The 27,385-nt window shown below is 41.9% G+C and overlaps 1 protein-coding gene across 8 annotated transcripts in view; it reads right to left on the bottom strand.

The window, feature by feature from the left end:
- The window catches only part of Rbms1 (RNA binding motif single stranded interacting protein 1), a 205,827-nt gene that overhangs the window by 22,869 nt on the left and 155,573 nt on the right, over nt 1–27,385 (bottom strand). For all 8 annotated transcript variants that reach the window (XM_028769206.1, XM_028769202.1, XM_028769203.1 and 5 more), the window contains 4 exons: nt 21,258–21,316; nt 16,334–16,425; nt 6,102–6,259; nt 4,094–4,173 (listed from right to left, as the gene is read on the bottom strand). In XM_028769206.1, coding sequence (XP_028625039.1) covers nt 4,094–4,173; nt 6,102–6,259; nt 16,334–16,425; nt 21,258–21,316 — 389 coding nt within the window. The remainder of the gene's footprint in view (nt 1–4,093; nt 4,174–6,101; nt 6,260–16,333; nt 16,426–21,257; nt 21,317–27,385) is intronic.

Below are 27,385 nucleotides of genomic sequence, written 5' to 3'. Positions count from 1 at the left end.
CCCTTGGTACAACTTGGAAGAAACTCTTCTCTACCAGCTGCAGTGTTTCCCAGGCTACAACAATCATCCACACTTGGTTTGGAAACCAGGGGGTTTTCCTTGAATGGGTGTGGCCAGTGGTCTGTAAACCCACTTCAAAGGAAACAGTTTAAGGACACAACCACAAAGTCCTTTAAAGAACAAAGGAAACTGTTCACCCAGTCTGTGGTAAGTCTGAGGTCTCTCTTACAGAGAAGCTGGCAGATTTTATCTCAGGCTGATACAATGGCCCTGGATCCTTTTCCTTTTTCAACCAATATTGCTGTTGCATGAAGAATGAACCAAAAGAGGTCACCAGTTGGTGGAGACCAGTTTTCAGAAGGGAAGAAAGCTGTGTGTGTGTGACTGGTGTCTTGAGTATGCAGAGGATACTCAAACTGGCACTGTGCTAAACTCACAGGGCAGGCTTCTACTAGTTTGAGGTTAAAACACTCATTTCTTTCATCCAAGTGTTCTTGATGGAAAAACCAACCAACCAACCAACCAACCAACCAACCAACCAACCAACCAACCAACCAATTCAGTCTTCCCCCACATTCTACCCTGTAAGGTGCCAGTGTTGCCTTGGTGCTATGACAAAGCAAAATTTATTCAAAGCTAATGAACACTGGTTGTTGCTTAGTATAACTCAGTCACTGCAAAGCATGAACATACAGAGACGAGAAGTATTTCTAGGAGCTTCCTGTACAGTGGGACTGACACGTATGAACATAATCAGTGTAATGATGGCAGTGTGAACCCTTTTGGGGTTCCCCAGGCAGAATGTAACCCAGTTGGGTCAGAGTAGGTCCCACAGGGAGAAAACTCTCAACAGTCTAGGAAGGTAAGGAGAGCACTTCTATTTTAACAGGAAGTTACAAGATCAAGGTATAGGAGCCACAAGAGAGAACACAGGTAGTAATGACATATATTAGGGGCTCTACTTCTGAGTCATTACTGAGGACACAGGCCAAAAGGTAGAAATGGAGGGTAGCATTGAGGGATAAGGGCTCTAGTTACACAGCCTTTAGTGTCATTCTGGGAACCCTGGGTCTTATCTTCAGTGGTGATGGGCATGAGAGCTGAGTGAACAGACGTGTGTATTTTGTCTAAAGTTCTCTGGCTATTTAGGAAGCAAAATGAGGAAGGTCAGGCCAGACAGGACAAGCCAATGGCAGGCTACTTTAATGGGAGACAAGAGACACACCGGGCAATGATAGCAGTCAAGAAGGGAAGGGGCAGAAATACTTAGGAAGAAAAATCAGGCACTTGAGTGATTATCTGAATGGGGGAGAGGAAGGACAGAGGTGGCCAGGGGAATCCAGTGCTGGGTTTCTGATTTGGGTGTCTGATTCTACTGAGGTAAAGAAGGCAAGATCATCAACAATGAGGGCAAAGAGTCTAGTTTTGGAGACTGATACTCAATAGAAAGCTAAGAAGAGACGAATGACTAAGACCAGAAACATGGACTGGATACTCTAGACTGTGTAAAATCTATCAGAAATGTTAGTCAGAAATGTGATAAAGAACTAGCAAACTCATGGGGGCACAGGGAGTGACTGAGTCGATGGTGATATGCAGCAGAAGATGTCAGTCATGAGCAAGTGAACCATGTTTCCATCTTCCTCTCCCTCCCTTTCAGAACAACATGCTAGAGCCTTTACTCTCAGCACCCCATAATGTGACTCATTATAGACAGGAACTTAAGGTTCAAAATAAAGACGATATCACTAGGGTGGGCCATTAACCACCATGGTTGGCATTCTCATAAATGAAAAGACACAGTAGGTGAAGTCAAGAGACATGGGAAGAGGATGGCCAACTGTAAGCCAAGGAGATGCCTAGAACAGACCCTTCCCTCCCAGTGCTCAGAAGGAACCAATCTTGTATTCCTTCCACTTGGCTATCTGGCCACCAGGAGTTTGAGGCACTAATCTACTGTTTGTGCTGTTTTGGTACAGTTGCCTTTGCAAACAGAATGCTTGGCCAAATTTAAGCTACATGGAAGAAGATACCACACTGGAGAGAACTGAGGAGTGATGGAAATTAAGACCACCCTACTTCACTTTGAGATCACTAAAGTCCAAGATGATTTCAAACACAAATGGATATCTTCTTCAGGAAAATACCTTGGAATAAAGTAGTTTACACTCCTACTCACTAAATTTTGTGATTAAAAACCGTTCTATTATAGCTATAGTTACAACTTTTTGTTTTTAATTGTGACAAGTTTTGTTAATTTGACACACCTACAATCTCCTGGGACAAAGTCCCAATGACTATGGGCATGTCTGGGGGACTCTGTCTCCAGTTAACTGATATGGAAGAGCCACGTCCACTGTGGGTGGCACCATTCACTAGACAAGGGGTTCAAAACTATAGAAGATGAGGGAAATCAAGCCAAGCACAATCAAGTGGGCATGAATCCATCCATCCTCTCCCCATTCTCAACTGTGGGTGTGATGCAATTTCTTGCCACCTCCACTTTCCCTTAGTGACAGAGTGTAACCTGGAATATTGAGCTAAAATAAACCCATTTTGGTTGCTTTCTATAAGGGTATTTTTAATCACAGCAATACAAATGAAACTAGAACATTATCTGTGGATTTCCTTCCATTTGCTCACCAACTAATCTAGTCAGAAACATGCTATTTTTATAAATCTAAAATAAAAGCTTTTATTGTTTTGTCATAAACATGGGATATAAGCAAAAAACAGAGAGAGTTATAGGAAAGGAAGGCATAGTAAGGCCCCAGTGGGACAAGGTTGCAAACCACTCTAAAATCCTTATGGAAAGAGAAAGGAAGAGCAGGGCACAGGCATGAATCCTTACTAAAGGATGCAGAAACTGAATGGCATTTCTGGTACTCTAGACTGTATTCATTAAATAGGAAGTGAGCGCATCTCCTTTGAGTGGCTACAGGACTGTACAGGTGAGTGAAGAGGAGAAAGGCTGATGATGGGGGGGCCTGAGGCACTGCAGGAGAGTCAGTGGCGCTGAGTGTCTGGCTGCTTTTCATGGTGGCACAGAGAAAGTTAAAATGGTCTAGCTCAGGATAGCTCCAGTCTCAGCGTTCTTCCGGTAGTCACAGGCAATAATGAGTGTTGTTGCCAAGGCTGTCACTAAAGTAAGCACTGTATAAACATACCACAGATTCTAGAGAGACAGAAAACAGATTATGAAGTTGTACTGCTCGGTTTTGTGTGTCAACTTGACAAAAGCTGGAGTTATCACAGAGAAAGGAGCCTCCCATGAGGAAATGCCTCCATGAGATCCAGTTATAAGGCATTTTCTCAATTACTGATCAAGAGTGGGAAGGCCTTCCCTGGGCTGGTAGTCCTGGGTTCTGTAATAAAGCAAGCTGAGCAAGCCAGTAAGTAACATCCCTCCATGGCCTCTGCATCAGCTCCTGCCTCCATGTTCCTGCCTTGTGTGAGTTCCAGTCCTGACTTCCTTTGGTGATGAACACCAATGTGGAAGTGTAAGTCAAAAACCCTTTCCTCCCCAGCTTGCTTCTTGGTCATGTTTTGTGCAGGAATACAAACCCTGACTAAGACAGAAGTCAAGTCTCAGCAACAACAGGAGTCCCTTTCTATTTCAGATCAGAGGTTTGGTTGGTATATTGGCATAAAATGATCATGAGGTGTTGTGGTTCTGACTAATGATAACACAGGCAGATGATGCAGGCAAGTGACTGAAGTAGGGTATCACTTTTGAAGTGACAAAAGCCATAGGAGCTGAGGTCCAGCCACTCTGAAGACAAAGATGCTGAGCTATCACTGGTGTGCCCAGTCATGGGAAGACCACGGTGGATGGTGGTGAGGTGGGATAAAAGATGGCTGTGGTCAACAGAATTGATTCTACAATGCTTTGCAAGTCAGCTCTGTAGTACCCCAGGTAATACTCAACCTCTTCCTGGTCAGTAAATGTGAAAAAAATCTTATTTGCCAATATAAACAAGCTCCTTTTCAAGAGTAAAGTGAGAGGATTTTGGTCTTAAGAGCCATTATGTGCTAAAGTTATATGCGTGCTATATAAAATGAGGATTGATAAAACTGTAGGTAAACAACATACCAGAAACTCCTGGTGGGGTCTTGATGAATTTTCCATTAAAATGACCAATTACAGCTTCGCATTTTTCCGTTGATTCCATCCTAGTCATATGAAAATAAGACATTCACAAACTGTACACGCATAGCACAAAGAGACTTTTATAAGTACAGCTTTAGGTTTAGGATGCAAATGAACCTAGCTGAAAACCATGGGTAAGATAAAGAAGAAGAGGGATTATTCTTTCTTGAGTCACTGCTTTGGCATTTCTACGATATAACAACTGATTCCAGAGCATGTCCTGAATTATAAAAGACGGAGTAAATTCCCTGCAGAGTGTTTCACTGCAGTCGCATCTGATCATGATTTTCTAATTGTTAAGAAATTTAAAAATTAACTTACAATACTTAGTCACGACTTGCATTAAAAATCAACAGTTTAGAAATTTTGTTTTAAAGGTAGTCTTTCCTTTATGAACTTAAAAAAATGACAATACTAAAAGGGCTATAATGATTGACTAGTGTCAACCAGAGGATGTACCTTGTATGTTTTTATCTTTCACTCGAGTTTTAAAATTAGATCAGTGAACTTAGTTACATATTTTGTCATCTTGACTTTGAAGGAAGAATTAAGAACTGAAGCCTCACTTTACAATTTATTTTACATCTACAGGTGACTAAATACATTTGAGAAGCACTTCTGGGGACTTCATTACTTTGACTTGCTTTTCTTCAATGGAAACATCCAATCACCTACTCAGAATTCACCATACTCTGGTCCACTCAGCCACACTTTAGTTTTAACTGGCAGCGATAGGGGTTAAAAAACAACACAGTTCTTCCACAGGACTTTGTGAGGATGTCACACTTATCTGCACACAGAAGAGCACCTTGGAAGGATGGCGAGGCTGGCCCTCCAAACGTCTTGACTGGTGCCTCTTCACCAATGAAGTAGTGAGTATGTGCTACTAATAGTGCTGGAAAAGTATTTGGGTTTTCCTCCAGCCTGTCTGGCCCAACAGAACAAGTGACTAAAGGCCAACAGAACCTTGTTGCAGCCCTTGCCTTTGTGACTTAATGGTGAGGTGACAATAAGGTCCCTTAGTAATGAATGCTTTACTGAAATCACAATTTTGCATGAAGATGTGACTGTGATTTGTATAGTTAAGTAAATGTCAGCATTTCCCCTCCAAAAATCAGCTAATAATTTAATGCCTGCTGATATTATCTGTCAGTGCCCACTGCTAAAACTTCTTAAATAATTCACTGTAAAATCAGCTTTTATGTAGGAGCTTTAGGATTAAAAATCTGCCACAAATCAAATCTCATTCGGTTTAATTTAATTCTCTAAAAAACCAACTTAGCCACTAAAGTATTCTTTCTAAGAAGAAACGGATAGAGATTCCATAGGAGGGGTGGGGGTGCTTCAGTTATACCTAGAACAGTCATGAAACTAAACCTGAAGAATTATCAACTATTAACAACTGCTAAGTTGATGACATGGTTAGATAATATCCCTTTTTCTTTCCTGAATATTAGAAATATTTATCTTAAAAACCTAACTAAATAGTTATAATGAATCAAAGTTGCTAAGTTGATGACATGGTTAGATAATATCCCTTTTTCTTTCCTGAATATTAGAAATATTTATCTTAAAAACCTAACTAAATAGTTATAATGAATCAAATTTCTATCTGAGCAAAAAAAGATACTGATTTATCTGTGAACCTTAGGATGTTTATTTGTGAGGAGTTACAAGCATCATGAATCAAACTGTCAGAATCCTGTGTCCAGGGCCACTGTTCTTGTAATAGTTCCAGCAACAAGCCGTTACTGTGCTTGGTTTGGGGAGTCTAAAATGTTTCAAGATTCGGAAAAAGCTTACATGTAATGTCATGTGCTAAAGTCTACAGTACAAAAGGCTCCTATGACTCTGCCTCAAACATTCTCTTTCCAGTCTTTTTTTTTTTTGTTCGTTCTAGAGTGATGTAGCAGACTTACTAGAGTTAATAAGGAGAGAGCAGCCTACTCACCTGGCAAAGCCAACACCACGGCTGGTACCACTGGAATCACGTAGGACCCTTGTAGAAATAACTTGTCCAAAGGGTTTGAGCATATTTTCAAGTTCTTGCTCATCCATGGACAGCGGCAGGTTAGAAATGTACAGGTTGGTAGGATCTTGTTCCTGTTGCTAAGGCAGAACAGAGAGACACTGTCACTTTCCAACAGAAGGGAAGCACTCACAGTAGCACTCTGCATTCAGCCACTGGCTCTGCAAGTCCTTCCAGTACTACATAGTGAGGCCGAGTATGTATCGAACACTCAAGTCACCCTGGACACTTGAAAATCATGTCTGAGTTTTGAACAACCTGCACAGGCCTGTCGTGGTCCCCAGTGTCACCCTCAGCAGGCTGTGGAAGTGACACCACCAGCCTGCACTGAGTTGGGGAGGATGCTCTCAGAAACAGACACTCCCTGCAGCATGCAGTGATTCCAAAATTAACTGACCTCTGCTGTTTCCAGAAGTCCATTGCAAGCTCACTGTTACACAGGAGGCTATCACTGCTAATAATTCAACTTAGAAATCTGTGAAGGAAGACTCGGGACCAAGCCTGTAGAGTCCAGTGCAGGCTAAGGATAACTTCCCTCTACTGCCCCATGGTAGAATCAACACTATTTACGCGTACTTTTCTCTTTTCTTTTCTTTGATACATGGCCTCACTACACCACAATCCTCAGTCTCAGCTTTCTGAGACCTGAGATTAGTGATGTCTAGACCACCATATTTGGTTCCATTTTTTATTTTCTACTTTTTACACATTTTTGGAGGTAGGGTCTTTCTCCGTAGCCCTGGCTGTCCTAGCATTCACTCTGTAGACCAGGCTGGCCTTGAATTCAGAGTGCCTCTGCCTCCTGAGTTCTAGGATTTAAGGCTTGACTACTATTCTATTTTAAATAATGGTCATTAGCAAGAAAAAGATAGCTTCTAACCTAAACTAGAAACTGTAAGCCTTAGCAAACGGTATGGCATGGACAGAGCAAATCTTAGAATTGAGAATAGATGGAGAGGGCAGGTTTGGTTAATCTCTGTTCTATAAAGGGTCAACTGTCATCTGCCCTTGGGTCAGTGGACTGTACTGGCTGAGTACTGGATTAGAAATGTAGAACCTCAGGCCCACACTGCACCTGCAGAGCCGGAAGCTGCATTTTAGCGGCATGTCCAGCTGACTAAGAAGCCCATCACATCTGAGAACTGTCACTTCCCATTCACTCTTCTTTGGTTAGAGAGGTCTCAGCTGGATAAAGACATATGACTGAATTTCCCCAAAAGCAGTGACCGAAATGTGTGCATATGAAGAGTATGGCATTCAAGTTGTGAGGGAAAGCCTGCTGACAACAAGAATATGTCCTGACTAAGTCAAAATTCACCTATGCAGCTGAGGTTGGCACAGTCTTCACTTGAAACTTTCCTTTGATCTTCTATTTCCCTTGCTTCTAGTTTTGATGAACCCAGGGCCTTGAGCTTTCTAGGCAAGTGTCGTACCACAGGACTGTATTCCCAGTTCTCCAACTTTATCTTTACACATTAAAGCATATGAGTTAAGTTCTCTTTAATGAGTGCTATTAGTGAAGTAATTAATTGATATCTTAGCCTTTGGCAACAGAGTAACATCCTCATTATGGATTCCTCGATTTCTGGAGTACACAGGATTCTAAAAATATATGTGAAACATTACGCGTGTTTGCATTGCACAGTCTTTGTAATATATCTTAGCATTAATTAAACCTGAAATGAAATCGTTCCTTTCGTATAATTTTCAAGGGACAACAAACAGTGCCCTTTTGTGTTCTACTTGTCTTTGTAAGATTTAAGATAACCTGGAGCTGGGCTTCAGCTCACTGAAGAGCTCTTGTGGGGCATGACCCTGGGGTTCATCCCTGACATCACACACATTAACACAGGCTAGGATGGATAAATGGATGAAGTGACTTAGTTTCTCACAGAATGACATATGTCCTTGTATTCTCAAGAGCTAAAGTTAACAGAGACAGAAATATAGGCAACATATACTTCCCTTAGAACTTCCTGGCCCAGATATGAAGGAAGATAATGTACAAACAGGCCAAAGACAAGAGAATACTGGCTCTGAGCCCAGAGGAACCTGAACACTGCTTCTTAGAGTATGTTATAGGCAGGTCCAATAAACAAATGAAAAAAAAAATCTCAAAATGCTTAATAGCAATAAATTCCTTCATTAACCATTCACAAGCTAATCAAAACAGCACCTATCTTTGCTTTTGCATCTTTGCTCTAGCTGAGATTAAGAGTTTACTGTGGTACTACCACTGGTCAGCTCAATGCTGAACAAAACATCTTATTGTCAATTAGATGGAAGTGTATCTTTAATGTTGAAAACATGCCAAGTTATTTAATGGATGTAGGGCAATCATGCAGGCAGTGTTTCAAAATACAAGGAAAGACAATAAAGCTGGCTTTAGGAGTAAAACTTTCATACTCTCTGAGGTGGGTGAGAGGGGAAGCCTTGACCCTTTATTTCTACTTCCTGTGCTGCCTCTACTCCTGCCACCCAGCCGATCCCACGGTTCCTCCATGAGCTCTCTCCTTTCATATCCAACCTCCCCAGTCTCTGAAGCTTGGTTACTGCAGAAGCCTACACAAGCTGGGCCACTGCTCCTTGAAAATAGCTTCACAGAGAAAGGGACTTTTCCAACGCATGCCACATATCTGAGACTGTCACTCAAATCCCATCTTCTAACAGCTTACAGACCAACAGAAGAGACAGAAAACATAGTGAAGAAAGTTTGATATGTATACATCATGCTGGGAGAATGGAGAGGGGGCGCTCTCTTAAAGATGGGAGAGTTAGTTAGTTTGCGGAGAGAACACAGGGCATTGAGAACAAGCTAAAGTCAAAACACTGAACCAGACTGCAAGGTGTCCCCTAAGGAGTTTGGCTTTAATTTGTCAGTTACTGTGGTAGATTTTTCCACTCCAGGAGTGTTGACATTGAAGAAAATGACCATTATAGCCTTACTACAAAACTTGAAGCCCCATGCTTTAACTATGAGGCTGGCACTCACAGAGGCTGAGACAGGAAAACTGCTGTAAAGTGAAAGGCATCAGGGCTGCAAAGTGAGTTCTAGGCTAGCGTAGGCTACAGTGTGAGACCATATCTCAACATCTCTCCCCATCCAACAAGGGAGAGTTAAACACTATTTTCTAGTCTAAAACAATTTGAATTTTGAGAGAGACAAGCTTGATAACCTGACACCATTAAGTAACTGCTAATTCAGGGAGACAAACACCATGTTTTGAGCAGTCTCCTTCCCTAGAGGTGGATTGGGTCAGAATGGCGGACGGACTGACACCTGACAGTCACACTCTGCAGAATAAGAAAGCTTTAGAGGCTCCTCAGTCGGGGAGGGACATGATTAAGATTCCTAAACCATGCTTAGTTTCATACTAAGGCAGGAACTGGCTAATTAAAGGTCATGAAAACACAGCTTTTAGGCAAAGATATACTGTCATGACCTAAATATGTCGCATGAGACATGCACACTAAACTTCTTTACACTTTTGAAATTATGTTATAAAGATTTCAACGGCTCATACTCAAGCCTGCTCACGGAATTTGTTATACATTTGGGTCTTTTTAAAAAGGGCGTTGACAAGGTAGACAGGAGTACTTTCTAATATGTGTATTAGCTGCCACTGGGATAAATAGGCAGCTATGTACTTTGTAGAGTTTTAATTTAACTTGAAGGTTGACCAATAGGGGAAAAAAACCCTCAAATATTAAAACTCTTAAAACCTGAATGGAGAGGGTTCACTTAGTCTGACAGAGCAACATACAATGGAATAATATATGTAAATATTTCCTATGACTTAAAAAAATATCCTGGGCATCTGAACTTGGACCTTTTGCATGCTAACAGACACCGTTCCACTAACTCCTGTCCTAGGCCTGCTAAGATTGCTGGTATTTGTTTCCCATAGCAATAACCTCCTCAGTTAATTTTCCTCATCTGGGATGACTATTACAGTGAGTGCTGTGTATTCTTTCTGTCTATGCAGTTGACCTGTCCTACAAACACTACCTACAATGTTGCAGTAATTTAAACTTTAAAACACAAAAGATTGGGATGAATCCCCAAGGCTGGTCACATCAGTCAGCCTCCCCCACCCCATCAACTCCTCTAAACCTCCACAAAGTCTCATTACTGTATATACTCATAGGAAATGGGACATAAAGTGTTTATAGTAATTGGTGGTGTTTTGAAGGAAGATTTAGTCTCTTTAAAATCAGTCACGACCCTAACTGTTTCATTATGTCTAAACAATAAATTACGATGCCTGAAAAAGTTACACTGTCAATTACAGGTAGCCGAGAGGAGAGGGGGCAAAGGGCCTCTTTATGTCCCCAGGCACAGATGCGGTTTAGGGGCTTTTCTAACACATGGAAAAAGAGGTCCCATACCGGCTGTGAGGGGGCTAAATGGCAGTAATGCTCACTTGAGTAGAAAAGCCAGGCTTGGAGGTCCCACACGGTGTAAAGCACTCAGTCACCATCTGAAAGAAATTAACAAACCCTCCCTGTGCTTGTGGAACGGTTCCTAAAATGCAAGAGAGGGACTTGGCAGAAAGAGCAGACATCTGTTTTCTCTTGTACTGAATAGGTTCACCCACCAGCAGATCGCCGCTGACGGGTGGGTGACTGCCGACTGCTCAGAGCACGGTGGGCCTCTCGGCAAGGGGAACTGATTTCCTGCTCATTTGCCTGCTCATTTGTTGAGAAAGTGTGCAAGCCTGCCACCCCTGATGTTCTGCTGACCCCTGCCCAACCTCAGGAGGTGATACAGAAAGGCCTGCAGAAGTCACTCTATCACAGGTATCCTCCTCAAAGCTGTGCCTTACATCTTTAAGCCTGTTATCTGAGTGTCTTTTAATAGAATCTGATTTCTCTTTTTCTTTTAAAGGCAGGATCTCACATCAGTGTAAGCCAGGCTAGACTGGAACTTTGCATGTAGCTCAGGCTGGCCTCAAACTATAGCAATTCTCCCGCCTCAAGTTCCTACATGCTGGGGCTTCAGGCATGAGCCATCATCACAGCTGGCTTAGAATCTGAATCCTCTGAGAAGAAGACACATTTAAAACATCTGCTATGTTTCACATATACAGAGGTTTTCCAGAAGGCCTGAGGCCATTTCTGTTTAAGTTTCATCAAGGTACTGCTCCACAGACACAATTTCCAAGCCTCTCTTTCTGAGTTCCCAGTCTTTGTCCAACCTTGGAATAAGGCTTTTCTCTTAATTAGCTGTTATTTCTAAATCAATAAAGCAGGCACTTCATGTCCACCACATGGTAGTTACTGAGCAAGGCTGTGGAGTTAAGAGAAACAGCCACCTTGGTGTTCTCTGATAACACAACAACACAGCCAGACTTAAACTTCCTTTATAAAAAACCATCTCCCCAAAAGATGTTCTCAAGGTAATCCTTGACTGCATCAGCATCAGAGAATTAAGTCCTGACACTCAAGCCCACAATTTTATGGTAGAGAACAAGAGAGCTGCTGGCATCTAAAAATGTTAATTTGTAACTTTAAAAGGAAAAAGGAAACCAGGTTCTGAAATTTATACTCTGCAGAATTGTGGTACACAGCCAGCATCCCTGAACCTGCGCATTGGTCCTCCCCACAGATGATGGAGAATCACTTCCCCCACCTACCTTGCAGAATAAAGCCTTGCAGTCACTAAATGGGGCTGGCATTCAGAGTGCATCACTGATATGACCTAGATAGTCAACCCACACTCAATCCTCTTTTGAATAAGTGAATGGTAAAGATTTCTTCCAAACAGAGTTTAGTTAAAATATTATGCTCCTTAGTATTATAGGTGCTAGAGTGTATGTACGGGACTACCCTATAAAGGCCTCTGCACTTTTCAATCGGCTGATAAAACAGGCTTCTTTCTAACTCAGTTTCAACAATGTGTGTGCTGGTGATCTCGGGATCCATAGCAAGAAACCAGACGACCTAGAGAAAGCCTGCCAGAATCTGGCTGTGAATTGGATTAGGATGTGTGCATCTAGCTCTTATCTGTCTGAAAGAGAAACAGAGACTGAGAATGACATTCACGTGGAAAGAAACGCAGCCATGTTCTGAGCCTCCACATGTGGTCTGCTACCCTCTTGTTCCCAGCCGAGCAACAGGGCTGTCGGCAGACCTGACACAAAGCTTGATCTGTATCCCACCAGCTTGCTGTATACAATGGGTCTATGCGTGATTCAAAAGCTGAACAATGGGGAAGGAGAAAGCTGATTGAAAGGGCCTACCAGAATGGCTGGGAAGTAATTACTGTCTTCCTGATGGCTGGCAGGGGTAGACAGAAGCTAGGACTCACTGGAAGCTGGCTTGGCAACACACTGAATAATCCTAGCACTCAGGAGCCACAAGTGGAAGAATCACGGATTAAAAGCCACCCTAGGCTATGTGGTAAGACCTCTCACCCCCAAAATACCAAATACCCAAAAGAAGTGGCCACACAAAGTGGTCCTAGTGTGAATTAGATTCCTCTCAGAAGGCTGTCTAGGAGGCAGGGAGACACTTCATCAGAGCAAGGCTGATGATTAGCTTGGGGAATGGGTGACAGACTGGGTAGAGAGCTCAGAGAAACTCCCAAGAATACTTTATGAGAAAGACCATCAGTGTGTTGCCCAGGAAAGAAGTCAACACCAGGCTAGATCACTGATAGGTCAATAAACCTTTCCATATTTGATATTGCTCTAACTCTGAAGGGGTTAAAAAACACAGCTAAGGAGCTGAGAGGCTGGGTACAAATACACACTGCAAACACGCCTGACTCAGGGGAAGGGAATCTTCACTAATGGGGCTTGATACTCAGAATTTCTGTGAAGTAAGAGTATATATTTAAATTATAAGCACTACACACCATGCCTTAATAATTTCTTCTTGAAAATCAGGTATTTAACTTCAAAATGTTAAATGTTAAAACATTTTGCATTATTTTAGTAAGAAAGATTATAATACATTATACACTAATGACAACCCCCCAACCAATCTTCTAAAATGTAATTAGATTGAGCTACGATGTAACTAAGCCCCATTCATCACATGTCCTTCTACATATGCACATAATTAGTGATTGTTAGGATGGAAACCTTCAAAATGCTGCTTCCAGATCACCAAATTGTCAATACAGTTGCCAGCGACTAATTGCAATGTAGGCTGTGATGCCTGGTCCCTTAGAACCAGCAGCAGCCAAAACTCATGTGTTCTGTAGGGCTCTGGGCAGTTAGTGAAACCTCTATGTATGCCCCCACATTATACTGCTTCTGAAACATAGTAAGGCTTTCCCTCTAATAAACCTTTATTTAAATATCATCGAATGAGGTTGGGCAACATGAACAGAGAGGAATGGCTCTAAATGTACTGAAAGAGATGCTATATTTTATGCTGTCAAAAATCAAGAGACAGGATTTTCCGAAATGGGAGTAACTGCAGAAGCCATGGGAATCATCCTGCATATTATCTAAAGGGGGAGATTCGCAGAGTGACTTAGGATGGAGAGTGAAGGATAGCACTGTGGTTTTCTGGGTAAGCTCTGTCCTGCTTGTCCATGTCTAGTCATGCACTGATGGCAGGGCCACAGTAAATGCCCTACAAATCAGAAAGCAAGGCAGGCTCCCTGTGGTCACACTTGCTTACTCTCTCATAGGTTTTCAACATCACACTGGACATTGCTCACAGGATGGGGCAATCATCTGAAAACCAGGATGCTTTCTACTTTTCGTTTTCTGTTTTGCTTAATTTCTACTCTGGTGGTGATGAATACCTATAGTCCAGTTTTGTGCCACGCCATGAGGATTATATGGAAGAGATTATTTTAGAAAAGGAATCCTTTTTATGAATTCCTAAAACATTATCTGTGTTGATGCTCTTATTCAAAGTACCTCCATGTTGGCAGCTACAGACTCTGAGAAGCTATCTTATCTCTCAGGTCCTTGTAGGTGATACATGTCTTCCTTACAGTCCTTGAACTTCCATAAGCTTCTCTCCTGCACATGCGAACATTCCTCAGGGAGTGAGCGTCTGCTACTCATTCAGAAGTAGCCGACGACAGTGCTCACTTATTTTCCTCTGCACTTCATAAAGCCTGATAATAGAAAACTATTGCTCTTTTGAAAAGACTTGAAATAACATACTGCCAAATTTTAGGCTTGAAGATATTTGCTATAACAACTGATACAGGGAAAGAAAAGAAAAACCCTTGATTACTTTCATTAATGTACTTTAGGTACTAGGTGTAAGGATGTTACCCATGCTTACATTTGGTCTATGAAGACCAGGGCCCAAGTTAAATACTGGTTTAGGTAATATGACTCTAAGAAGGTTTTAGTGCATAGTGAAATTCCTGCTACTGAACACTGCATGTAAGAGATGCACAGTGCTTCAAGGGCTGTCTCTTCTCTGATTCTTCTTTTTAATAAAAATATGCTTACTGGAAAGCTACATCCAGTGGTTTATGTCTTTAGTCCCAATACTCAGGAGGAGGAGGTAAAGGCTCTGAAGTTCATGGTCACCCTCAACTCCATAGGGAGTACAAGAACACCTTGGATTATGTGAGACCGTACCTAGTAGAAAAAGAAAAGGCTCACTGAATGCAGGTTGGCCGTGAACACTTTGGTACTGTAAGTACACTGGATCAGTTATATACATGTGGATGTATTTGCACACATGTGCTACAGTGTGCTTACTGATATCAGAAGGGGAGTTATACGAGTTAGTTCTCCCCATCTACCATATTGGTTCCAGGGATTGAACCGACATTATCAGGCTTGGCAGTGAGTACGTTTATGGGCTGAGCCATCTCACCAGAAGCACCCTGACTCTAATGATGAATCTGAGGTGAAAAGAGACACAGGCTAGTCAGTCAATCCCTTCACGTTTCTAAGTGATGACATTTTGGATTCTAGGGGTTTTTTGTTGTTTGTTTGTTTGTTCTTGAGATACAATTTCTTTAGGTTTTTAATCTTGCTAGGAAACTAGGAAAAGAGAACACAACTCAGGGAAAGCATTCTGTCTTACAGTAATTAAAACCCATGCATACTGTGCTAGAATGCTTATGAAGCATGGAACATATGGTCTCCCTTTTATAGTCCTTGATCACTTAGGCATATTCCTCACTTGGAGGAGTATTTCAGCAATAATCCTCGGCTAGGATGATAAAAGTTCACCAGAAACAAGTCTTGAATAAAGTCTATATGAAACTAATGAAGGATAGATTCACATTACATTAAATAATCACCACGAAAAAAAAAATCACCATGGTATCCATTTATACCCAGCCTCTCAGTTGTATAAATCCACGTGTGAACCAGTTATACATCCTTTCAAAATACGACATTCTGTGAACAATTACCTTTTCTATCTTTAATTGTGTGTATCTATGTATGGATGCCAGAGGTTTACATTAGATGCCTTTCTCCATAGCTCTCCACCATATGTTTGGACAAAATCTCTCACTGAATCTGGAGTTCACTAATTCAGCTAGACTGGCTGGCTAGCAAGCCCGTGACCTCTTCCTGCTCCCTGTCCAGCACAGAGATTACTCAGGTACCTTTTTACATGTCTGCAAGGGATCTGAACCCAAGTCGTCATGTTTGTAATCACTTTAGCAACCAGTCATCTTCCAATTCCTCCCCAATTATCTTATCAAAGTAATTTCCCATTTATCATACAAAGAAATGGGTTTCCCTGTGACATAATATACAGATATACTATGATATTTCGTTCTTATATACCCTCCCCATTCCTTCTCTCTCCTTATTGTTGGTTTCCCCCTTCCCTTCAGACAGCTTTCCATTCTGGTTTGGAGACAGACATATTCTATTACCTTCTCTCTGAGGTCTGCCTACAAAGGATTAAATCCTTGGGCAAAGAATTGTAAAATTCTATTTTAAGAAAACAGTATAGATCTGAAAGCCTTCTGGAATTTTGATTACCCACCAAAATCAGGTGCTATTTCTGGACTTACACGTGGTGTTAAACAGTACAGAAAGTATATACATTTGTCAATTTCTCGTTTAGAACATGAATCAATCCTCCTTTGGACTATGAGGAGGAAAGCCTTTGTGTAACTGCTACTGCTGAGAGGGCCTGGCTGCACCTCAGCCTTTAGAGGGATGGACGGACAATGACCTTCAGGAACACAGGCCTCCACTCACCTTTGCCATCTGAGCCTGGACTCCACTTGCCTTCAGGGCGGAGACAGCTTTCTGGGCTGCTGCAGGACTGTCAAAGTCTACAAAACCATAACCTGAAATGCAAAAGACACTCTCCTCAGGTCATTACTTTTTAATTATGTAAGGTGTTCAAAAGAGACTTCATTTTGGTTCTAATATAGACAACAGAAGCAGAGGTGTCCTGTGGGCACACAGGTACCCACAGTCATGGTACATTGGCTTCCACAGGTCCTTCAAAACATCTCTTAGAAGTATTCGTGTGCGAGTGTGTATGCATGTTTGGGGGAGGGGTAGCTTTGAGCTTCGTCTTCTTAAAGATCTTCGCAGGTGTCTGATAGTTGGAAAAAACCCTGACATTTAAGTTGCTTTCCAGGGGAAAAAAAAGTGTAAGGGGTGTTATGACAGACAACTTCAGACAAACTTTTAAAGAATACAACAAAACACTCAGAGCGATCTGACTGAGCTGAAAAGCGACAGAAACAAACATTATGTATCTATAGACTATCCCTTAGGTTTAGCAGTTAAAATAAGTATAAATATTTGAGTATTGATACTCAAATATAATCTAAATTTTAGTACCTAGTTAAAAGTACTCATTTACCTAAAATAACCATAGCTCCTTTCAAATTAACGGAGATAATGAAAATACCTCAAGATACCTGAAATAGTTACTTCACCTCTGTGTAAAGTCTAAGGACAGTGTGCAATGTGGTGATACACACAACCACCTACGAAAGGTCACTGCATTGAGCTCACTTGCCTGTGGTTTCACAAACACTGTTAATGAGCTTATTGTCTCTGCTCCCAGGCCACAATAAATTAAAACAGGAAGTTAGGAGGCAGAGGGCTGAGGTGGTCAGGACTGCAAAGTATGTACATGGATGGCACCTCGCAGTGCAGACAAGCGAGAAGGACGGTCACAGTAAGGCGCAAACAGCCCACAACCCTCGCAGATGCGTCAGAAGTCACTGCCTGAAAACAGACAATCCCTTCTCATTGCATTAGTAACTCTTCACATACTGAGGAACACCTAAGTACACTTAGTACAACTTGAAGGAGACTCGCCCAAATATCAGCTTTTTTTCTGAACTCATGTCACTTATGAAGTTTTATTTTTGTGTAGGTACATAACTCTTATTATACTTGTACGTACATATATGTATACACATGTGTAATGTATTTATTTAATTTTTTGAAATTTTTGTTTGAGGCACGGTCTTGCTATGTGTCCCAGGCTACCTTGGACCTGCACTGCTCCTTGCCTTCATGAGTACATGGACTCCCACACTGGGCTCTAAAATTCATTTTAATAAGTATAATTTGAAAAAGAGTGGCACTATTTAGAAGGTTGTGAAGAGGAGGAACCAGGCCGACCATTGATATTGAGAATTCATGAAGGAATAGCAGTTCTGAGAGTGTTGTACTGGTATCAGAGGGACAAGTATACAGCAATGAAGTCAAAAGAACACTCAACAGCCATGTTGCCACACTAGCTTCAAACACTGCTTCTTCACAAGGTAAGCTGCCATGGAAGACTATCGGCTGCGGAAGTGGCTGTTTCTGGAGAGACAGAGGCGGAAGAGGCAACGAGCAACGGCTTCTTTACATTACTTAGAACTGGGCTGAGAGGGGCTTCACTGGATTAATCTAGTACAGAAACAGCCAGGTTGGGAAGGGAGAGGAAGCTGCTGATCCTAGTTACAGCACAGAGCACAACCCTAACTGCCAGGATAGAAGACAGGTTGAACATGTTTGGAGCTTATGCTAATATGTGTCTCTCTGGGTAATAAGGCAACCTCTATATCTGTCTTTCTCATACAACACAATAGCTGGGGATCAAAAATGAACACCCCACTATACTGAAATGATGCAGCTCTTACCGATGAACATTTCTACCACCAACCCTGCCACTGCTAATACACTGCAATAAGCAGAACATCTCTACTCTGATGCCATTTATTGTACTTGAGGTTGCAGTCTGCTTGTGTAATAGAGCCATTCTTTGTATTGACTTAATAAGAGAAACACACAGCTGTTGCGTTCAGTCATCGCTATTGTGTGTTTCTGGTCTTTGCTGAAGCCTACTCTGAGAATTCATAACTACTGTGCTTTCCGTTCACCCGTGCTACTTTCAAGTAAAGATCTATAAAAGTTTATACAGGGTCTACAGGATTAGATTTCATTACATAAACAGGGGTACCGAAATCTTTGAAGGCGGGGCTTCCTAACTAACATGCAGATTTGCTCACTGAATGCTCCCAGGAGATAAATCATCGGGTCTTAAGGCCACCAACTGTCATGTTTATCTTGCTTACTTAAGTCCGCCCCCATTGTGAGATAGCTGGATATGGGTGAGCTGTGCTTTCCGTTTCTGCCTTGGCTTCTTTCAGACACAGGCTTGTTGGTAATAAAATGAAGTCTCTGCCCTTGCTTTATCAGTCTAACTGATCCTCATCCACCTTTTCCTTATGTGTTAAAGCATGTGCGAGCCCTCCTCTCATCTGTGACTCAGTTTCCTAGTCAATCCTTTGTGAGCTTCTCTGCCCTGACCTGCCTGTGTGGTAAGCACTTAAAACCCACTGAAATATAAAATACCAACTGAATCTTCAATAACTAACATACTTTAAGCAGACTTACCATTTTCTTTAGCTTAACTTTGTCCAAAATAGGAGCCTCCAAATAAGTTTGCAGAAAAGTCTCCTGACCTTCTAAGATGTCTTGGTATCATGTGTGAATTTCTTGAATATATTTAAACTCTAAAAATTATATTTAATATAGTATTTCCCACTTACAGTAATTTTCTATAATTTCTTATGTTCTAAGTTATCTATATTCACCACAACTATAAGTGAAAAAAGAACTATACACACATATATACATACACATATACCAACCATAGCAAGTTACCATGGGTAGCATGTTATCTGCCTTTATTATGAACCAGTTACTTCCCACTTGTCTCAACATTACTCCCCCATCCCACAAACTCATCCTGGTCTACATGACTTTATAAACCCACTCTGGATCACCTTCTCCTCTTACCACATGCCATGCCTCTACACAGCAGCTGTACACTGTCCAGAGGCAGAAGACTGAGAAGCTTGGGAGGGATCATGCTTGGTCCCATACAGGGCAGTGTCTCCCAAGACCTGCTGTCCAGGCCACTTGCCGGATTGAGTGTCAGTTCAGAATCACCTTTACTTTTTTTATTTAGAAGCCTCATTAATCTCTCTACTTTATCTATGGATCCTTTCCAATGCAGCTTTGCATATGGTAGTGTGAGACTAGCTGTCATTTCTTTTTACTCATGCCCTTGCCTAGGCCACGCTGAGCATGGGGCAGAATTTTGGCTTCTAGGAAAACAGCAGCCGTTGAAGAGAACAGCAGTGTCCTTCAGTGTAGCATGGGCTGGAGAGTGTAAGTGGGAGGAGGGGTTCTTCGCTACTTAGAGGGGCCTCTCTGGCTGTTCAGCATCCTGAACTGCCACACCAGATTCCTTTGGGGTAAGGAAGAAAGGGAGAGAGGTATGGCAGGCTAAAACCATTTATCCAAGATTCACTTTGAGATCAGCTTCCTGCTTTGGGCTTGGCAAGAGCCTATTTTTCGCCATAAAACTAAAGGGCATTTTTTGTTTGTTTGTTTGTTTGTTTGTATTTGTGTGTGTGTGTCTCTCGGATTGCCCAAATCATTTATTGATGTTAAGTAAGACTAATCTTGGAAGCTAAGTGCATGCACTTCTGCACGCATTTGACTCTCTCTGGTTTAATTCATTTTAAATATTTATTGGGTACCATTCTACATAAGGCACATTCTATTCACTGTCCTAAGGCAAAACTGCCTTAATATGCCATGTTGATTAAACATGGGCTTAGATATTTGCCACAATAGCTCCTTTAAATCCAGGCACTTTGAAGAGGAGAGAGTACAATGGACCACTTCAAGTCAAGATTAAAGGGAAGGACCGGCTTACAAGCAGAGGCCGCACCATAGGCTCCATTTACGCTCCTGCTGTTTTCATTGCTAAGCCAGTGCCCCATCACCACTACTTGAAGAACTAGGGTCTAATTAATGAGCAGATTTGCCTTCTCTGCCTATTTCTGTCAACCTTGCTTCAATTCCCAGGGTCAGTAGTTAGATTCAAAGTCAGCTGACTCCATTCTTCCATGTTCCTAGAAATCACATGCCTATTGTTAAGATGCTGGATCATTAAAAGTCAGAGGCACAGCATCTGCGATGCCCTGCTCCAGCCGCTAGCACTCCCAACTCAAGGAGCCGGATGAGCTCATCCTAATTGCATGGAAAACTGAAGGTCAGTGCATCAAATTAATGCAGCAGCATATTTCAAAGAGCCACATGACCTCCTCTCCCCTGTACAATTTGGTCAGTGAAAATGGTTCTCTCCTCCCCGCTGCCAATATTGTCAACAGGCATTCAGCAGAGAACAATCGGGAGTATTGAAACATGTAATTAAGTACTGCTTAAAACTACTCTATTCTAATTAATAGAGCCAATTTACACAATATGTAATCTTTTTCAGTTCTTTAGTACAGTCCAATGGTCTTCAGTAAGCAGCTCTAATCTCCCTGGGCTCAGGAAAGAAAAGCTATTCTCCAGCTCTGCTCCCCCTTTTAAAGGCAAGGGCTGAAAGCCAACTGGTAGTTTGCGTGTTAACTCTACTGGCGCCAAATCCAGAATTCTGGAAAACTGCGAGTTGTCGGGTTTCCAGCCAAAATTCAACCAGGGACAAAACAAACGTAAGCAATATGGAGATATTGTGCAAGAGAGAAACTGGGTGCCACACGAGATGTGCTTTTTCAGACCCTGAGGTTGGTTGTGAAACCTAAGGCTGTTGTGTCGTCTTTCTACAGCCGTGACTGAGCACACGGAGGCCCACAGACACACGTACCTTTGCACTTGTTGGTTGCCTTATCCAAAATCGCCTTCGTGGAGACGATCTTCCCGTATCTAAAACAAAAGAGAAGAAGTTACAAGGAGCTCTTAGCTCTCTTCATGCTAAGTCCAAAGAACAGACATTTTTCCCCCCTCAAACATCTGCAGACTTTAAAAGTACAAAATGTTCTTTACTAAGGGGAAATGCAAGGTGAATTCTGAACTTTAAACTAAAAAAAAAAATAACAAAATAAAAGGAATGGCCAGGCTTCCCCTTTGAAGCCCTGTATTAAGTTTGATGTTTAGCTTTGAGGAACAGGTACTTTCCTGACAATCTTCAGGAAAAAAAAAAAAAAGAACGAAACACTCTATAAAAAAAAAAAATTTTTTTTCCCCTTCTGGTAACATTATGTCTGTGACCAACTACAAAGGCAAATACAAGGCCATCATCTATTCAAGTTCTATGACCCACACAACTTTTTATGAAATCCAGACAGTGAGACAGCTGTTGTATTATTCTATTCATTCCGCTGCAGGGAACAGTGCTGTGTGGTCACAGGCTGGGTGGCAGGTGCATATGTATTATGCTTATCAAACTTAATGGCAAAAGATGGGGGGTTTCTTCATTTGCCAAAGACTTCTATATTTATAAATATTACTGATATCACTTCTAACTCAGCAATAACTGTTCAGTTGGCAAGAGTGAGCGTGTACATGGGCTGTGGAGACTACTGGGATTAATCACCAGTTCTATGACTGTGTTCACAAGAAATGGGGTTCAATTCCTTAAGGTGTCATACAAACCGGGGAGAAGAAAAATACAGGATGTACTCATTTCGTGCACTGCTGCTAAAGATTAAATATAATTTACAAATATAGAGAGAATACTAACCCCATACCATCTCAGTGCAGACCCCGAGGAAAAACACTACAACCTGTACTTGGTTTCTAAACGCTCAGGGGAAACTTTGAAAAAAATGTACAGGAGATATTTTCCTACATCTGGGGCCTAAATTTCCTCATGTATACATACTGAGTTCTACAATTCCATTTTCCTGATGGTTAATTTACACGCTTTAAATCATGTTCTTTTATGCCTTTCTCACAATTGTCTTTTGTGGATTAAAAAAAAAAAATGGAGCCCTCTTGCTGAGGAGGTGGCTGGGTGGTTGAGCACTTGTCTAGCATGTCACAAGTACACTGAGGCACCGAGGAGGAAGAGCAACTTACAAATGTCTTAAGGGTGTTAGGCAGTCATAGAGTTCTACATTATATTTTATGCCACTCTGAATATTATACACTTAGACTTGTAAAAGCAGCTGAAATGTATTTGTCTGAAAGAACCAAAAGGCACAGGCCACCTCTCTTGTCCATTTAAGTCCTTCCCTTCCACTCTGTATAATCATGTAGTCAAGTGAGTTCTAACTAGGCATGAAAGGAAGGATAATTTAAGGTTCAAATGATAATTACATCCAAGAGGCATAATGCAGCACAAACACCTCCAATTCCCCGAAGAAACCCTGAGTACTCATAACGACATTACTACGGATCACTAAGTTTACAGAAATACATGTAAAGAAGCACAAACGCTGAAAACAAAGAATGGCAGACATAAAGATGGCCCTTTGGCAGTCACTCCTTTTCCAAGGTCACATGCTCCGTTACTCCCAGCAGTTATTCATTCTCTCATGGGCAGTTGTCCACGGAAGCACTTCTTAGATTCTGTCACACTCTTCCAAACACAGGAACAGCTGGTATGACTCCAGCTTCAAATAAGGGCACAGTCACTGAAGTTAGGATACTATCTCTGAGGTCTCTAAGAAACCACGGCTCTTTGTCAGCCAGAAAGTAGGACATTCTGGAGGCCAGGGGTTGGCACTGTGTCCTCTGCTGTTGCTCTGAACACTTCATGATGGCAAAGACATGGAGATGTTGGGAGGTGAGAGGTTAACACACAGGCTGCAGCACGTGACTGCCCACTGATCTTCTTCTCCGCAGCCTGTGACATCGAAGCTCACCCTCACACCTATGCTGTGTGTGTTTCTCCTCACTGTGGGCGACGGTAGCCACAGGGGTGCCTCTCATTCCATGCCAGTGACCTGCTCAGGGGTGCCTGGTCCGTTCTGCTTCTTTACTCCCTCCTTAAATTTAATATTTGATCCTTGATCATCTTTATTTGGACATTTATCCAGAGATATAGATGCAATAATGCTATTTCTCTTTCCTATCTTTCCCTTTTAACCTTTCTTTTTACTTAAATATCTTAATACTACATTAGGATATCAAGTATTAGTTAGAAATTGCCTCATGCTCACCACTGTCTAAAGTCTAGAGTCTCAAAAGCATCCCAAACACTGTTCCATCTCCTCCTTGTATGTTTACTCAGTGACACTTTACTCTCCCGTTTCCTCCAAGCTCAGGCTACCCGGGACGGTGTCAACTCAGACATTCCAAATACAGACTGTGACCCTGCTGAGTTTTGTCTCTGGTGCTTCCAAAATTCCCTATACTGTCTAGACTTATTTAAAAAGCACCAAAAAATCCCCCAGCCTCCACATCACTGGTCCTTCTGAAAGGACCCATCTGCTGCATAAATCAACCTCAAGCACCACTTTAGACATGCCCACACCACCTGCCCATTACCTCAGCTTACACACCTTGATCCCGAAGGCCCTGTGCAAATCTTCCTTCCCAGAAGCCAGCCCTAATTGTCTCACTGATTCACTGTAGAAATATTAAAGGGGATTACAGTTACCCAAGTCCTACTTACACTCTTAAGAGCCGTGCCATGAGCAACAATGAGGTTACGTGTGGCATGTTATATACGCTATGTGTTTTACTTACTTTCAAAAGCAGTTGCTACTCTCATTTTTGTGAGTGATAAAAAAGAAAACAAACAAGGTCATGGTTTGCCTAAGTTTACAAAATTCAAAAAAAAAAATGCAGTCTTTAAAGTTTTCACTGCAACCTGTCTATAAAGTGATTGTGAGAAGCAGTTTGTCCTTCATAAGCTCAGCTATGAAAGGAGTTGGGAGGACCAGACGGTCTCCTCCACCTCAGTACTGAGTCTCGTTTTCTTTCCAAGGCCGAGCAATATTTACTTTTAGCATGAAACAAACACATGGTTCGAGACTGACAAAGAGGAAAGGAACAGAGGAAGCATTTCTGAAATTTATCAGTTTTACTTTCCATTTGTGGCTTTCATCAGCTCGTGGGCTAGGACAAAAAGACTCTGATTTCACAGAAAGTTACGAGGGTTTTCACTGTCTGTGGAGTTATGGTCCACTGGCTCCTGCACATGGCGAGGTGATTATCTGGAGCCACTGAGGGGTGTTAAGGGGTTTCGCTTTCATTAAACATCTCCATGTTGGCCACTCAGAAGCTACGCTCAGAGCAGAATGCCAAATGGTCACTATTGCTCTGACAGCTTTACTTGCAGTAAGATTTAACAACGGGGGTGGGGGGGGGTGGTGAGGGTTGTGGGGGTAGGGGTGTTACAGATAATTAGAACTTAATCTACATCTACTGTCAATCACCAGCACCCACAAGATTAACAGATGTTTGGGTACAAATTTATAAAGGAATAAAAACTTTCGGCTTCCCTTGTTCCTATTTGTACTCTTGTTTTTTTTTTTTTATTATTAAGGGAGAGAGATGTACACTGCACTGGGTAAATAGGGGCGCTTGCCTGGCAGAACGCACATTATGAGAACACCAAGCAGGACACACCCCGGAATGTAAGGTGTAGGGCTGGGAGGAAGCCAGCCTGTCTAGGTTGATTCTTTAGGTTTTATCCATCTTCAAAGTACCTAGGCTCAGACCACAGCCCTCACTACCCCTGATTATAATACTCTTTGCTAAGAGGAGCTAATCCACTCCAGAGGAAGCACTGGCAGAAAAAGGATAGAGAGTAATTAAGAGACGTGACTGCAGAATAATTAGAATTTCAAAGGGAGAGGGTAACAAGTTAAGAATCCACATTTAGACCTCCTTGCTCCTGTGGACATGGCTGGAGAACTGCTCAGAACGTACTAAAGCTTCTTTTGGTTTACTCCTCTCTCCCCCATTTCCGCTTATGAGTAAAACCAAACATACTTTAGTTTTAATTAAAAAAAATTATCTGCTGTCCCCATAGCTTTCTCCTTCCACAATTATGTTCCCCACTTCTTTGGTTTATCTTAATCACAAAAGCAACATACTACTAGAATTAGAACACAGATTATTAGGTTGGCAAAATCAAAATCACCTAAAGTCCTATGTCTAAGTGGCGGTGTACCTCCTTACAGGATGTGAGCGTTGGTTGTGTATGTGCAAAGGCGTGCACACCCTTCCCCTCTTCCAAGTTACAGACCTTAGGAAATGGGAGTCTACACCAGCCACTACCAACAGATGGCGATCACGGTTGATATGTTACCTTAACACTTGGCATTTCAAAAGTTTAAATACTGGTGGTGCTTGTGCTACACTTGGGATACACTGTGGACATTACTAAGGCATTATTTATTGCTTATTTATTATTATAAATAGACAATGGGCATATTAAAAACAATGTATTTATAATGTCAACAGAAAAAGATACATTTGAAAAAGCCAACTATTGCTCATGAATAGAGGAAGATGGCTTCTGTTTAAACTCAGGAGTGCTCCTTAACAAGACGGGAGATGATGTGTCTATGTTAGTGGTTACAGGCAGCAAGATGGACACACATCATGAAATGAGGATAAACTAAGGGGGAAAAACCATTAGAAGCTGTTGACTTAGCAAGATCCAGGGTGAGGGGCATCAAGCGCATACATCATATTAATAAGCTCTTATTTCTGTGCACAGACTGCTGAGTGATTGTCTCATAATTTAATCCTCACGGCAACCTTTGAATAGGAGGTTTTTGCTCCTACTTTGTACACGTGAAACTCGGGAGCAGAGTGAGTCTACTCAGGGTTACACAGCTAGCAAGTAGCAAAGACACAGGGCAGGAAGTTTGCTTTGGAGTTGAAAGGCCACGTATGTTGACAATTACAAAGACTTGGGTCACCGTGCGCAGATAGGTTCAAAGCAATTCCACTTTGAGTTGCATGCTTTAGATGGAGAAAGGGCAGACTGTCACTGCTCATGTCTCTGGGACGGATGCTAATGACATTCAGAGAGAGGTCACATGGTCTACCTTGGGAACAGATGCCCAATAAAATATGTCAGTGAGAGGAAGTACAATTGGCCTTAAAGTCTAAAAGGAAATCATTCATGGATCAATTTCATGAGAGCTGCAATATGGGGACTGTCAACCCCCTCTTGTTATTTTGGAATTGTGAGAGGAAAATAAAAAAGTCCTAATACACAAACACAAATGATTCTTCATCCTGCATGTGCTATATGCTATCCTGACAGACACATGCTCACACCCCTACCCGACAGGCACACAGATGATTCTGAGCATGGAGTCTTATAGCTACCCCTTCTCTTGCTTTATTTTGTCAAGGGCTCCTTGGGAAGCTTTAGCTCACTGAACTGTGTGGTTGGACAGAGGAAGGAAAGCAAAGTACAAGTGACAGCCCATTTGACAGAATGGTTTGTTAATGAACAAGTCCTAAAGTAACATAGGAGGAGTGATTTACTCATGCTCTTCTGAATCCCCACTACCATAAATAATTCAATTGGTAATATTTTCTCCATTTAATAAAAGAAATAGTAAAGATCCGAGATACAAGATATGAAAAATTTAAACTAGGCAATCAAGTTCAAACAGATTTCCTAAGACTTTAATGTTTCATGCTGACAACTTTCATGGTTTCCAGAAAGCTGGTGTAGGACATGAAAATATTAAACATATATAAGGACATTCAGTTTCTATTTCAGTTGTTTGAGCCAGACTCAGGTAACTGCCCCGTCTGCTTGTGCTCCATGGCAAGGCGTGGCACACACACAGCACAGGGAACTGGGCCTTACACTGGGCTAGACATGAAGCCAGAGTTTCCGGAAGGAAAATGCTTGGCAAGAAAAGCAACTCCAGGACCTGAAGGTCAGATACAACTGAAGCCTTGGTGCGGAAGGCCAGCCGATCACAGGAAAGACAAGCGTAGCATGAAGGAAGAGATGAAATCAAGAACACTGCTCACCAATATTCATAGCATGCCCCGATGTGACCTTCA

This window comes from Grammomys surdaster, unplaced genomic scaffold, assembly GCF_004785775.1.
Source record: "Grammomys surdaster isolate TR1022 unplaced genomic scaffold, NIH_TR_1.0 191, whole genome shotgun sequence".
Lineage (NCBI taxonomy): Eukaryota > Metazoa > Chordata > Mammalia > Rodentia > Muridae > Grammomys > Grammomys surdaster.
The sequence above is the reverse complement of the archived record's forward strand: the minus strand, read 5'-3'. Positions and strand labels throughout refer to the sequence as shown.